Source organism: Cyrtonyx montezumae, unplaced genomic scaffold (genome assembly GCF_038088225.1).
Source record: "Cyrtonyx montezumae isolate F1298 unplaced genomic scaffold, pur_monq_1.0 scaffold_25, whole genome shotgun sequence".
Taxonomy (NCBI): Eukaryota; Metazoa; Chordata; class Aves; order Galliformes; family Odontophoridae; genus Cyrtonyx; species Cyrtonyx montezumae.
This window is the reverse complement of record NW_027071992.1, coordinates 16,789,871-16,803,126: the sequence shown is the minus strand read 5'-3', so window position 1 is coordinate 16,803,126 and position 13,256 is coordinate 16,789,871. Positions and strand designations below refer to the sequence as shown.

General features: G+C 37.6%; 1 protein-coding gene across 3 annotated transcripts in view; it reads right to left on the bottom strand.

The window, feature by feature from the left end:
* The window catches only part of KIAA1328 (KIAA1328 ortholog), a 180,494-nt gene that overhangs the window by 27,870 nt on the left and 139,368 nt on the right, over positions 1-13,256 (bottom strand). For all 3 annotated transcript variants that reach the window (XM_065740107.1, XM_065740106.1, XM_065740108.1), the window contains exon 8: positions 5,975-6,159. In XM_065740107.1, coding sequence (XP_065596179.1) covers positions 5,975-6,159 — 185 coding nt within the window. The remainder of the gene's footprint in view (positions 1-5,974; positions 6,160-13,256) is intronic.

Below are 13,256 nucleotides of genomic sequence, written 5' to 3'. Positions count from 1 at the left end.
GGAAAACATGTTAAGCAACATGAAAGATGAGAAGGTGGTCTGAAACACCTATTACAGCTTCACCAAGGGCAGATCATGCCTGACCAACATGGAGCCTCCTGCAGTGGAGTGAAGTTATCAGTCAAAAAAGGAAGGGAAACTGATGTAATCTACCTGGATTTCTTCAAGGCTTCTGACATACTCCTTCATTACTTCCTTTTCTCTAAATTGGAGAGGTGTGGGTTCAAAGGGTAGGTTATTTAATGGATAAGGAATTGGTTAGTTGATCACAGCCGGAGGGTTGTGGTCAGTGGCTCTATGTCCAGGTGGATGCTGTACAAGAGTGGTGTTTTCCAGGGATCCATCTTGAAACTACTGCTCCTTAACACCTCCAATTGGTGCTGCCTACAAATTTGCTAAAGATGCAACCTGTACCACTGTTGAGATTGCTACTGTTAAACAGCATCAGTCCTGGTACAAAGCATTGATGGACTTCACTGGCAACTGGCTGTCAGCCACACTGATGGCAACTCTATAAGGATGACATTCCAGACAAATTTTCCCCTATATTACAGACTTCATCTATCCACCTCAGAACTAAGTTTTAAAGGTAAGATTTAGCTAGACTGTGTGCATGCAGGTAGCCAGTGATAACTGGAACACACAAATTAGGGGTAATCTGATCTAGTATGTAAAAGCCTCTGGGATTTCTTTTTAAAAATATGCCCTAACTAGCACTGACTAACCAACATAACTTAAATAAGAAGTAAATATGGGGAAAAGTACAAGTCTAAACAAAAATCAAAATCAAATCAGTATTCAGCTCTTTAAGTAATTTTGTCATGCCTAAATATTTCTCAGCCCTGTGAACAGCAAGTTTATCTACCATTCATGCTGAAATACGAAGCAATGCGTCAAGGTTGGAGTTCCAGGTTTAGCACAAAATTTACAGACATCAAAGAGATAATTTTGATTTAAGAAGTATACAAATACATGTCTACATTCTAGTAAAATAACATGTTTTCATGTATATTCTAGGGAGGCTAACAAAGAGGTAGGTTGTTGTTGTCCTGATACAATGCACTGTGCTTCAACACTATGCAGTGAAAAAAGCTCACCTAATGAACAGTTAATTATCAGTGAAGAAACTGTTAAATATCATGGGGATATAAGTTGATAGGGTGTCCCTAATAACTTGAGAGTGTGCCAAACAATAATAAGAATGGGTATGCATAAAAAGACTGGAAGCCTCTTGCTTAGACTTCTGTCTTCAAGATTCACTAAGTGAGATTTAGAAATCATTTCAGGTGACAGTGGAATGAGGCAGCTGGATCTTAAGAAACTAATACTGAAGTAATAAAAACCTGGAGACCATGAGAGAATATATTCAATTCCTGGTATGAGAAAAGGCTGGCACCTTGTCAACATACTACATTCAAAACAAAGTAGATGTATTTCTCTGAAAAAGAAAATATACCGACTCAGAAGTGGCCAATACAACCTCAAGGGGACTGTTCAAAGACCTACATTTGAAAATATTACAAAGGGCAGAAAATAAAAACAAGAAAAGGGGCTAAGTAATAATATATTGATGCCCTTAGACCACACAGAGATAAAAACAGGTAGCAAGAAATCTTGAATAAGTGCATATACAAAAAAAAAAAAAAAGTTTTAAAATACATCTCAGAAAAGGCAGACAAGTCTAACGAAGGAAAGGAAACACCAAAGAGAAAGCAGGTTTATTAATATATGAAGAAGATTAAATCAATAATGATCCTAAAATGGTCAAACTACTAATAATTTTAAAATATAGTATAAAAAATAAAGAAAATGAATATTGGCAAAAACTGCTATATAAAGCTGATGAAAAGAAATTATCAAGGGGAAAAAAGATAGAAAATCTTTAGTCTGAAGGATATATATTTCATGGCTAAACAGAATTAGTTAATGAATTTATGAAGTGACTGGTAATTATTTATGAAAAGTCATACAGAACTGGGGTGATGCAAATGACAGCAAATTAATTAGATTTCCAGGTGTTGGAAGACAGTATGAGATGGGAAAAGTTACAGATGACCTAGAGAACTAAGGGACATGGAAAAAGAATAGACAAATTCACCTGAAAAAAAGAAAGGGAGTGAATAATCTAAATTCTGATACCAATGCAAAGAGAGCCTGGAGTAGCAAAGAATAGCAAAAAATAAACTAGATATAAGCTTGCAAGGCTAGCTACCCACAAAGCAATTACTGATGCCTTCAACTGCTAACACTAAGAATACTATTTTCAATTTTGTTAACTTGGTATAAGAATGATTTACAGTAGGTTAAATATACTTCTGAGAAAATTCTAATAGCTGAATATTTCTACTTCAGAAACAAAACTAAAACATAAAGAGTGGGGAAATAAAGCAGCCTACATTTTTGAAGGTGTGAATACTAAGAATGTAAAAAAGCTGTTGAGTCTGGTTCAAGCAGCAATGGAATGAAAGTAAGCAATGGGAAATCTAGGTTGATAATCATGAAAGAAATCTTTATGAATTGAATAATAGTAATATTCATAATGCTTAACATTTATATAGTACTTTACATCTTCAAAGCACTTCACTAATATTAACTAATTGCTCTATTCGATTGCAGGGAAGAGTCTTCCCTCAAGGGAACATGTTCCAGATCCTGAATCCCTAAGAAGCTCCATTAGATAACCTACCAAAAACAAACACTGTAGGAAAATCAGCCCCTGGAAAAGTACAGATTATGTGAGCTAAAATATTTTTTCTCTCTCTGACTTTTTCTCTTGCATATAGAAAAGAAAGCTATATATGCTATACACTATCATGCAGATGCTGCACCCCCTGAAGTGATACAAATGGAAAAATAGTTCTTTGTTTCAGTGTAGAGAGATTTTAAGAAGGAGGTAAAGAGAAAGCCCTGTAAAAAGTTGTACAGAAGCAAAGTGTCCAGTATTGCAGAATACAATCTAGCTTATTTTCCCAGCCCAACAGCAAAATTTTCCAGGGCAGAGGGAAAGAGAAACACACATTTCTGTAGTTCAGTGCTTTTTAACTAGACAAGTTGTTAGATTTTAGTACAAATTGACATAGCTGCTGGTGACACCAATAAAAACAATTTACTGCTGAAAAGATCTAAGACTTGAGGATTGCTTCGTCTGCTTAAAGTTTTGCTGGTAGAACTAAAAAAAAGTCTGGCTACAAGACACAAACACCTAGTAAAGCAGAGGAATAAAAATTAAGGAGCAAACAGAAGGCAAAAAGCTTTCAGTGAAAGAATAAACACCGACTGCCTAAGCGGGGTTGGTCCAGTAACCCTCCAGCTTGTAAGAGGGCCAAAGTGCTCCTTTCACTCCACAGGGTGAAGGGACCAGATTAAAAATGCTCTTTCTTTACTAAACTTTTCAGCAAGAAAGGCAAACTTGTCTTGTCAGGAATTACACCTTCCAAACACACTGCACTCACAGTAAGCAATCCTGAGGGCAGTAAAACCCTCCTTCATTCCAACATGGAACTGGTTCACTGATTATTAGTCAATTTACCTTCTCAAAACAAAATCTAAGACAACAAAAGTATTGAAAAAGGACAACATCAAAATCTGTTATGAAAACATATGTTGCTGTGGAGAGACAATACCATGAGTTACACAGTGCCACAAGACACTTGCTTCTCCCAGAAGTACTGGAAAATTATACTGCAGAAGAGCCTAAAGACCTACAACAGACCTGGCACTACAATAAGATGTGTTTGGAGAGCCACCCTCCCCTTCCTCAAACATTCACAGTTTAAGCTGACAAGACAGATGGAGGTATGAGGTAGACCTCTGTAGCAATAGTGTAACATCTGACTGTCAGGAAGCTCTCAGCAGTTAGACTGCTGTTTTCTGACCAAATTAACATGTGAAAGTTTGCAGCTAGCTAACATCAAGTTTTATGTCTAAGGACATGTTGCTGACTTTGTACCCCTTTCCCATAGCACGGCTTAGCTGCGGCTTAGTGACTGCAGTGAAGAGGGACCATGTTCTACTGAGACAGTAGGCACCAACCACCATCTCAGAGGGTCTTCCAGACTTGGTGGCTCCAAACAATGATGCCGTATGACAAATTACACTCTTAGGAATTCACAACAAAACCAGTACTGATATTCCCCCATTTTATTTTTGCTAGATGCTACATAACCACTTGCTAATAAAAAAATAAACTCTGAAATCCCTATTCAGCAACCAATGGCAATATCTAGGAGAAGTAAGGACAAGGAACAGCTACATCCAGGGATAACTGGAATTAAGAAACTTAACATTGTGCCCTGATGATCCTGAGATGAAAAAACACCATACAAGTACGTGTGTATGCTTGTTAAAGGAGTCCAAACATATAACAGAGGGAAGCCAATTAAAAAGGTTCTAAATACAGAAGATTTCAACTTCAGTGATTAGTGCTAGGTAATTTGCCTTGTGATAAACAAGCTATTCAAATCAGTAATAGACCTGAGGTAGTTCCACAGCTTGAAAGCATTTCTCTGAACTTTATCTGGTATCACAGCAAATGCCGATGTTTATAAGCTAAATTTTGCCGTGCAACTCAAAGCTAGTAATGCTGATAAGTGCATGCAAAAAACACTTCAGACATTATGCTGACCACTATGCTCACTAAATCAGCATAGGTGCAGTTCAGTTCCTACATACAATCTCCAGGTGCAGCTTCTAACTTCTTCTAAGTACTAGAAAATAAAATGAATGAATGCAGGAGAACCCAGGTTGGATATTTTTTTCTCCCCCAAATCTATGGAAAATAAATTACTTTTTTGAGACTATCCCCATCCAAGGAACAAAACCCATCATCCAACTGTGAAAAATCTCAATTTCATCACTACAGTATTGAGAAGAAGAGGGAAGAAGGAAGAGGAAAAGAGAAGAAAAAAAAAATAATGATAGCTGAAAAAAACATAAAAGAAAACCATCAGTGAAAATTGCCCCTGAAACTTTGCAGAATTGTAACGGCTTTCTCTTGCTTAAATTGATTGGTGTAGCAATGTTATAAAATGACTATTAGGATTCATTGTGCACAACAGAAAGTGTGAAATGTCAGCAGACTATACAGCAAAAGTAATGGGTCCTGAACCCCTGTTAGTCAAAAATGATTTTGTTTCAAATTAGAAATTGATTTTTTTTGGACACAAGCCCTTTACAGGCTTCCAACTTTTGTAGCTGTGCCTTGGAAGAGATTAACCTCAGCCACTGTTTGGGTCCAGGCTGATGATACCCTTTTGAAAGTTTCTTCACAGGGACTGCTTTTTAATGTTGGTACGGTCTTAACCAATAACACAAGTTATTTGTTCCTTTGAGAACTGCACCACATTTCTTCTCATTTTGCCATTTTCTTTATTTTTATGCTGACATATACAGCAAACTGGCTGACAAGTTAAGAAAAAAAAAAAAAAAAAGCTAGCTCATAATTGAACCTAGGATTATGTTCAAGGCTCAGCAGTGAAACATCCAAGCTGCTTTTATGCCCAACATATTCTCTTCCTGAGAAAGAAAGCTTTCTCTGCTCTGTAAGTGGAGGTACTACGCTAAGAGCAGGATAGATTCTAGCAGAATGGACATCCCCATGTAGCAAAATATCAGGTTGTAATGGTGGAGCCATTACTTGGGGCGAAAAGAATGCAAAGATTACATTTCAAGAACAAGCCTCACAGCACTTATTCTCTGCTTGCTGGGCAAGGAAAAAGAACTGTTGAAGTAACTTTTTGAGATTAAAGGGCTATTCTTTTCTCTTTTATCAGGAACACCAACCAAGAAGATCACTTGTTATTTACATTTTCTATGTTTTCACTTTAAAAGTAGCTAGCTTCTGTTGAGTTGTTTTAAGCAACTTAAGCAATCTTCTCTAATTGTGCATTTTGCTGATCTGCTCTTGAACACATATACAATTTCTAAATGCCAACAGCACAATCACAGCCCTGCAATACTTTATGCTTTCTCTTACCTTTCCTTGACTTGCTGCCTTCCCTCTTGGACTGCATCAGAGCGGCTCGCTTATCTTCCACATTTGCACCAAAACTGGCCATCTTCTTCTCTGAACTGCTCCCACCACTGCTCCGTGATGTTCTGGAGGCTTTGCTCACTGGTGGTGTCCTGGGATAATAATCTTCACGTTTTGACATTGGTACACTAGGAAGAAAGAAAAATGACACAACTACATGATATCAATCTCTTTAACACTGCACAACTATTTAACACTTCCTTCCCCAGAAGCATAACTGTCACAGTGCTGGTTGAGCTCCTGCTCAATCCATTTATGATTTCTGAAGGCAGGTTGCCTGAGGATTGAAGGGTTAGGGTACCAACTACTTTAACTTCCATGGGAGTCATTGGTTATTAGCAACTGGCAGCAGTCTGACAATTTTATTTGGAGTTTTGCAGTATTTGGGATATTCCCAAAAGCATTAGGTCTTGGATTTTCTGTTTATAACAGGACAAGTCGGATAAAGATACAGAAAGGCCCAGTACAACTGAGCAAGGTTGAAAGAAAAAAGTAATAAAAAATGCTTACTTCCTTAGGAAAAAGGGAAAATAGAAAAGAATCAGAGGGGAAAAAACCGGAAACACAGTTTGCAGAAGGGAACGTTGATTAAAGGAAAAAGACAAGGATGAGAGGCAAAAAGTTGTGAGAGGTCATTCTCAGCAGGTCAGCAAATGTATGAACAAAATGCAGGGAGAGAACCTGGTGTAGCAAGTGTAACACCTTAAGTAGAAAGTAAGAAAAGAGAAGGCTAGCCAGAAAAAAACAATGGAAAGCATGTTCCAGGAAGGTCTTCTACACAAGATTTTAAGTATTCCATAAACAGAGCCAGGATGAAAATTTGATGATATAGAGTAAGCATGATTTCAGTCCCTGTAGACATACACAGTCATAAAACATTTGGGGAAGACAGGTCATTGAGACTGTCTTTCTCTGAGTAAAGGCAACAGACTGCTTTCAAATTCTGTTCTGAGAAAAAGACTACTGTTTCAGACAAGGATTCCCCAAATTTATACGTCACTACACTCATGACTGTTATGCAGTTAAAGAAAGCAATTAAAAATATTTTTTAAACCTTTGGATTATCCACAGGAAGGAAGACAGTCATCCCAAGATTAAACCGCTCTGCTTGCTAGTGTGGGACTGACATACAGCTTTCCTAAGTTAGCAGAAGATAAAACAAATCTTTTTCCTGTTTAAGTACCAATTTTGCACGGATAACTCAAATATTGCCACTAAGTTAGCATTATTGGGGATACAGTTTTATAGAGGATGATTCACAAGTACCTTTTACATAAGAGCTTACATTACTGAAGTTAGTGCATATCCAAGGGGGAAAAAAAAAAAAAAAGCAGATATCCAGTGTTCCTATCAGAAAAAAATAGCTAAATTAAAAGTTTCAAATCAGTGTGCTGTAAAAGTCGCTCTTTAATAGGGTCCACTGTGCCTGTTTGACAATTAGTATTTCCCCTGTATTATTAATGCAGAACATTATATAATGGCTCATGACCCATAATAACTGGCTGAAGTGTTGGATAAAACTTCTCCAAATAACCTCCGTTTACTTTAGGGTTTCAAGCTCTATGGTGACTCAATAACATTGCAAAGTGTTTTTAAAATTTTAAAATGGCAGACTAATTTAGTATCATATTTGAATTCTATGGAATTATTAATCTTCAAATTCCTGCAACCCAGAGTATAGCCAAAAGTTGGTTTGGACCCTAATAATCATTTAAGGAGGCTTTAAAGGTGTAATCATTGACCAGATTTCTCTGATCAAACAGGACTTAGGTTTTTTTTGGTTTTTTTTTTTTTTGTCTGTTTCTTAATGATTAACACTTTAAAAACATGAGCGATTGTCTGGATGAAGACAGTGACCCTTGTGCCGAGAAGGAAGCAATTGCTCCACTAGTTCACTACCATATATCTTACATGGTGTGGTCATCCCAAAAATACCAGATTTTGATTTAAATAATGTTATGTCAGAGGAAATTCCAACAGAAATGCATGCTAAGAAGGAGCTGCAGATGCTAATTTATAAGGAAATAACAAAGGCAAACATATTTGCGTTTATAGCTCACTCAACAGTGAATTAGAGCTTGGTGCTTCATAATTCAATCAAAGAAGGTTGACAGTAAAATTTTGTTCAAGTAAGGACGGAGACTCAAAACTTGAAATGACAAACAATCTGAGGAATTTCATTCCTAAGGAAGAAAAAGGATAATGCAGAGAAATGCAGAAAAGTAAAAAGTCAACAACACATAAAAATAAAAATGTAAAGGAAAAAGCTATTTTAAGGAAATAATCAGTAAACTGAACAGGTAACTGGATAGTAGGACTTCCATAGGGCACCATGTTATCTGATGAATTGTCACAGCATTCCCCAAAACGACACAACAGAGAAGCCTGTCTAAGTGAAGACCTTCCTAACCTACCTAACCTACCTAACTAGGGCAGGAGTTGTAACGTAGCATCATCAGAAAAGAAGCAAGACTCAGCATCACTGCCTCCTTATGAATATTGAAGTACATCACCAACAAAGAGGAACACACCTTGAACATTCTTCCATTTTGTCTGTGCCTCATATCGCGATATCCCTGCTGAGCATGAATGGCAAATTTTAAATGTCATTCAGGACCTATTGAATACTGCTAGTATTTGCATTCCTTAAAAAGTAGAAAAACATTAACCTTTTGTTTTATTGAATTAAAATGCCATGGAAATGCTGATGTAGTCTTCAGAGACTGAAATACTTTTACAAAGAAGAATAGCTGTCATTTATTAGACACAAAGAACAATTACTTGATAGGATGCTTTCTGACAAAAAGCAGATTGGTATTCTCATCATAGAAAAGGCATTGTAAAAAAACCCAGCACAGACCTCTGAGACTTGAATAATTTAAAGCTGCATTTGGTGCAATTTGAATTTTTCTTTAGGGAGGCAAAGTTAAATACCTTTAATTTGTTCTAATTATTTCAAATTTGCAAGTTAATTATGGCTGATCATTAAATAACAAAAAGGACTATCGTCTCCATAGAGTTTTACCTCCTACCCTCTGCATTACTTAAGCTAGATTTTAGTATGCATGAATTAACTTTCTAAATAATCACACGGTTTGACTAAATGGCTCAGTAAAATGAGCTCTGATCCTCAGAATAAGCATTAATGGACATTAGAAAGGCTATTGGGACCCATGTTACTTACATTATAAGTATTTTTAATGGGGTCTTATTTACTAATCTTTATGTACTGTTCAAGTTAGGGCACCATATAGATACATTATTCTGCTTTAATAGAGGAAAGTCAGTTCTTCAAGATACTAAAACAAATGTCCATTTAGAGCCAACTAAATTAATTTTTAAATTAATGCAGGAAAACTCTTGATAGAATTTAACTTGTTTTAGCTGCTCATCTTAATGAATCAGTCCAACATAATGGTAGCCTTGGTCTGCAAATGGAAATTTACAGATCTGTTGAACTTCTAAGCAACTGAAGCAGCTAAGAATTTTGTCACAGAGTAGCATTCTCCATCAGTATGTGTACACCCAAGAGGTTTAATCTCTTACTACTCCATAGCTAGAGATCATCTGGCAGGTTCCCATTCATCAAATTTGGATTCTCACCTTTCACTGAACTATGATCTTTCCATGCTTTTTTCAGTGCAGATCAGTGGTACCCAGAGAACACAACTATGTTATAACTAGTCAGAAAACCAAAATGCAAGACAATTCATGCCTCCAGTATATATGTGCAACAGATGGCTGCCTTAATGGTACTCTGCTGCTCCCTGTTGAGACAAGGGCTTGACAGTTTAACCATTACCGAGCTAACAGATTGCTGTGATAAGTCAGCTCCAAAAGCTAACATGTTGGAATATTATTTTCCTGTTCTGCAATTTCTGTTTTAAAAATAAAATGATTAACAGTTCATGTGTGCTATCTGCTGCAATTATATCAGGCCAAGAATGCATAACACTTAATGATGCAAAACTGGTGACAAGTAGACAAATCCAAGCAATACGTTTTTGTAGCTGGAACCTGTATTGCCATTTCAGATGCCATTGTACAAGTAGTCTGAAAATTATTTTTTCCTCCCTAACCCATCTCTTTGATTGCGAGAGTTTTCAGCCAGATCAGCTTCCTAAGTCAGCTCAGCATAAAGCAAGAGTATTAAAAGTGCTGGGACAAAAGGGGTGACAGTAGATGATGAGATCTTCATTTTCAGCAGAGGTGTGGATTTAGATCAGTTTAAATCAAGCTATCAGAGCACAGCTTTCGAACCACCAGTTCCAACGAGGGACTTTTTGGCAAGTGGCAATTTGCTGGGTGAAAAGTATGTCTGTAGAGTTTAGATGAGTGGCCCTTAGAAGAAACATCAGTGGTCTTCTGTCCAATCACAACTTATTCAGTCTTCTGAGGTGTACCATGTAGCTCTACTTCACAAAAGCTCCCACTTCTATAAAATCCAAGTGGCTTATCCTTCTGAAGCGCTTTGTTGTTGTTGCTTTGATAATGTCAGGTAGGGCAGGATGGTATTACCCTCATTCACAAAGTAAAGAAGGCAAGCAGTAGATGTGGTAAGAAAGATAGGACCCTGGAAGTTAATCAGGTCTGGAGAGGAAGAAGAGAACTGGAAACTACTTTCAAACACTAAGAAAATAAGACACCTGAAATTAGTGTCATAATTAGTGAAATTAAGCAGGTATATACTCTGTGCGTATCTGCTTAAAGCTAGTCATGAGGAAAATTCCAACAAGAGGTACAACTTATGGCCCTCGCTAGAGCATCTCCATCTGCAAAGTGAAATCCACTTCTGTGGGAACACATCCTGCCCCTTTTTTAAAGCAGAGCTGGGGAGAATCACGTCAAGATGTAAAAGCCACAGCAGTGCATGGGGGAAAGGTGGGAGATGGCCTGTTCACTCATGATTTGTGTGGGGTGAGTAGAGCTGGAAGAGAGCTAACAGTGTTGCACATGAGAAGCACAGCAGGAACTTCTGGACAGTCTCTCATCACTGAATGCCATCACCCTTGCATTCCTCATGACAAAAGCAATCTGTTTATGTCAAAAGATCGACAACCTTCAAAACATACTGCTAAAAATCAAAAGCCTATTTGATATTGAAGCCAAGTGCTTGAAAAAAAATTGAAGCTTAACATTTTCTCCTCCTTTCCTTTAAAAATTAGGAAAATATCCTGTTCTAATACAGATCTTGAAGACCATATTCAAGCCTAGAGTGAGATTTCATGGCCCAATTATGAAACCTGGCATTTTGAGGCTTATGTTAGATGTATCAGCATGTTAATGACACTGCTGGGATCTACTGCATGTTAATAAGAAACAGCTGCTTCCTTTCTAAAGAGCACGTTCTTTTATACTTTGGAGATCTTCAAGACACAGTCCATCTCCTTTCTTAAGTATTTCTCAATGTAAAAGGCAGAAGTCAGCAACAAATAGGAGAACACCTCAGCAGACAAGAACAATTCTGTAACTGAAATATAAATATTATCAAACCTGTCTGTAACTAAAGATTTCTTCATCACAGAAAATACACAGCAATTGCCTACAATCTACATGCTATTACGCATGCAATATTGCTGTGGAGTTATTCAGAACTTATAGACCTCTTCAGGTTCAGTGTCCCCGAATCCAATATAGCATTTGGAAGGTTGCATCAGGTTTCTGCTGTTTCTTTCTGTTGAATCATCTCTCTTGAACCTACTGCTTTTGGTTTACACTTCTCCTCATCTTGGAGGAGTCATATGGGTAAGAAAACAAAAAACTTTCTTATGTACAAGTTCTGCCAGGGTAATATAATCCACAGCACAGCTACTCCAGACCATTCTTGCAGAAACTAGTTTCTTCCCCATTCCTTCAATAACTGGTACTCAGACATTTAATTCCACTAGCAAGAATTGAGGCTGCATATGCTCTTAATTATCAATGACCTATTAGATCATACTAGCCATAGGTGAAAACCTGTCCTCATAGAATCAATCAGAATACTGCCCTTATCTTCAATGAAGTCAGGATTTTGCTTAATATACACAGTTAAGGTCAGTTTGCAGGAAGTACTAAGCTAAATTCCTCCTAAAATTAAATTCATGCCCTTCCTTTGAAGATCTGTCCTCATTCTGCTTGAAGTTAGCTTATGTTCCAACTTCCCACCAGCACCCTTCCTACACTACTTCTACAGTTTCGCTAATAAACATTGAAATGAGCTCTGATTACTTTCTCTCTTAATCTCTGAATCCTCAGAAAATTCCAACATAAAGGTTTTCAGACAATTATAGGGAAATGCCCACAAAAAGCAAACTGGCAAAGCTTAACAGGACAAAATGCTGTGATTGTGTGTTTGGCCTTTCTTATAGAGCAGAGTAAAGCAGCTGTCGTTCCAGCAAGCAGTGCTGTCAGACTTCACAAAAGAAAGTCATGTAAATGTCAAGTCATAGGTATAAAAACAATCCTTCAAAACAGTGTCTGTATATATCTGAAAAGCCTGCCTAGCTGTCACCAATGAAAGTACCATGAGGAATGATGCAAAAGCCTGTTTAGGACAAATAAAGTTTCTGAATTGAGTCCAAACTTCTCCAGTAGAACAAACTGCAGAACTCTCTCCTTCAGCAGGATAATCATACGCTCTTCGGAGTGTCTTAACCAGAATCACTATCGTTTGGCTGAGAGACAGCCCCATTTATAACGTACCCATCAAAAAGCTAACTGCAACCCATCTTCTGAACAAACACCCTCATAATTAGAGTGCAGTCTTGTTATGATAAAGACACAGATGAACTTTGCATTGTCCCTTCTGAACTTGGCTCACCCAGAAAAAAGAGTTTCTACATTCAATGGGACGCACTGCAAAACAGGCTGGAATCATACAATCAAATAATTGTTTGAGTTGAAAGGGATCCTTAAAGGCCATCTGGTCCAGCTCTCCTGTATTGTACAGGGACATCTACAGCTAGATTAGGTTGCTCAGGGCTGCTGCAGGACTCAGGCTGAGTGTGCCTGAGTGCACCTGCCCAGTGCAAGAGTCCTTGTGTTTCCTTCACTGATTTTCCATGCAGAAGCACTATCTCCTCCATATAAGTTCCTGACAAGCTAGTAGGTGTTGACAACAGGACCTTACTAATAAGGTAATAAGCAGCAATTACCCCTTTTCTGCCCATGCATCACATCACAGAGTGACCATTTGTTGAAGACAAGTGACAATACAGCAAAGGAATGAAATTCTACAAGTTGG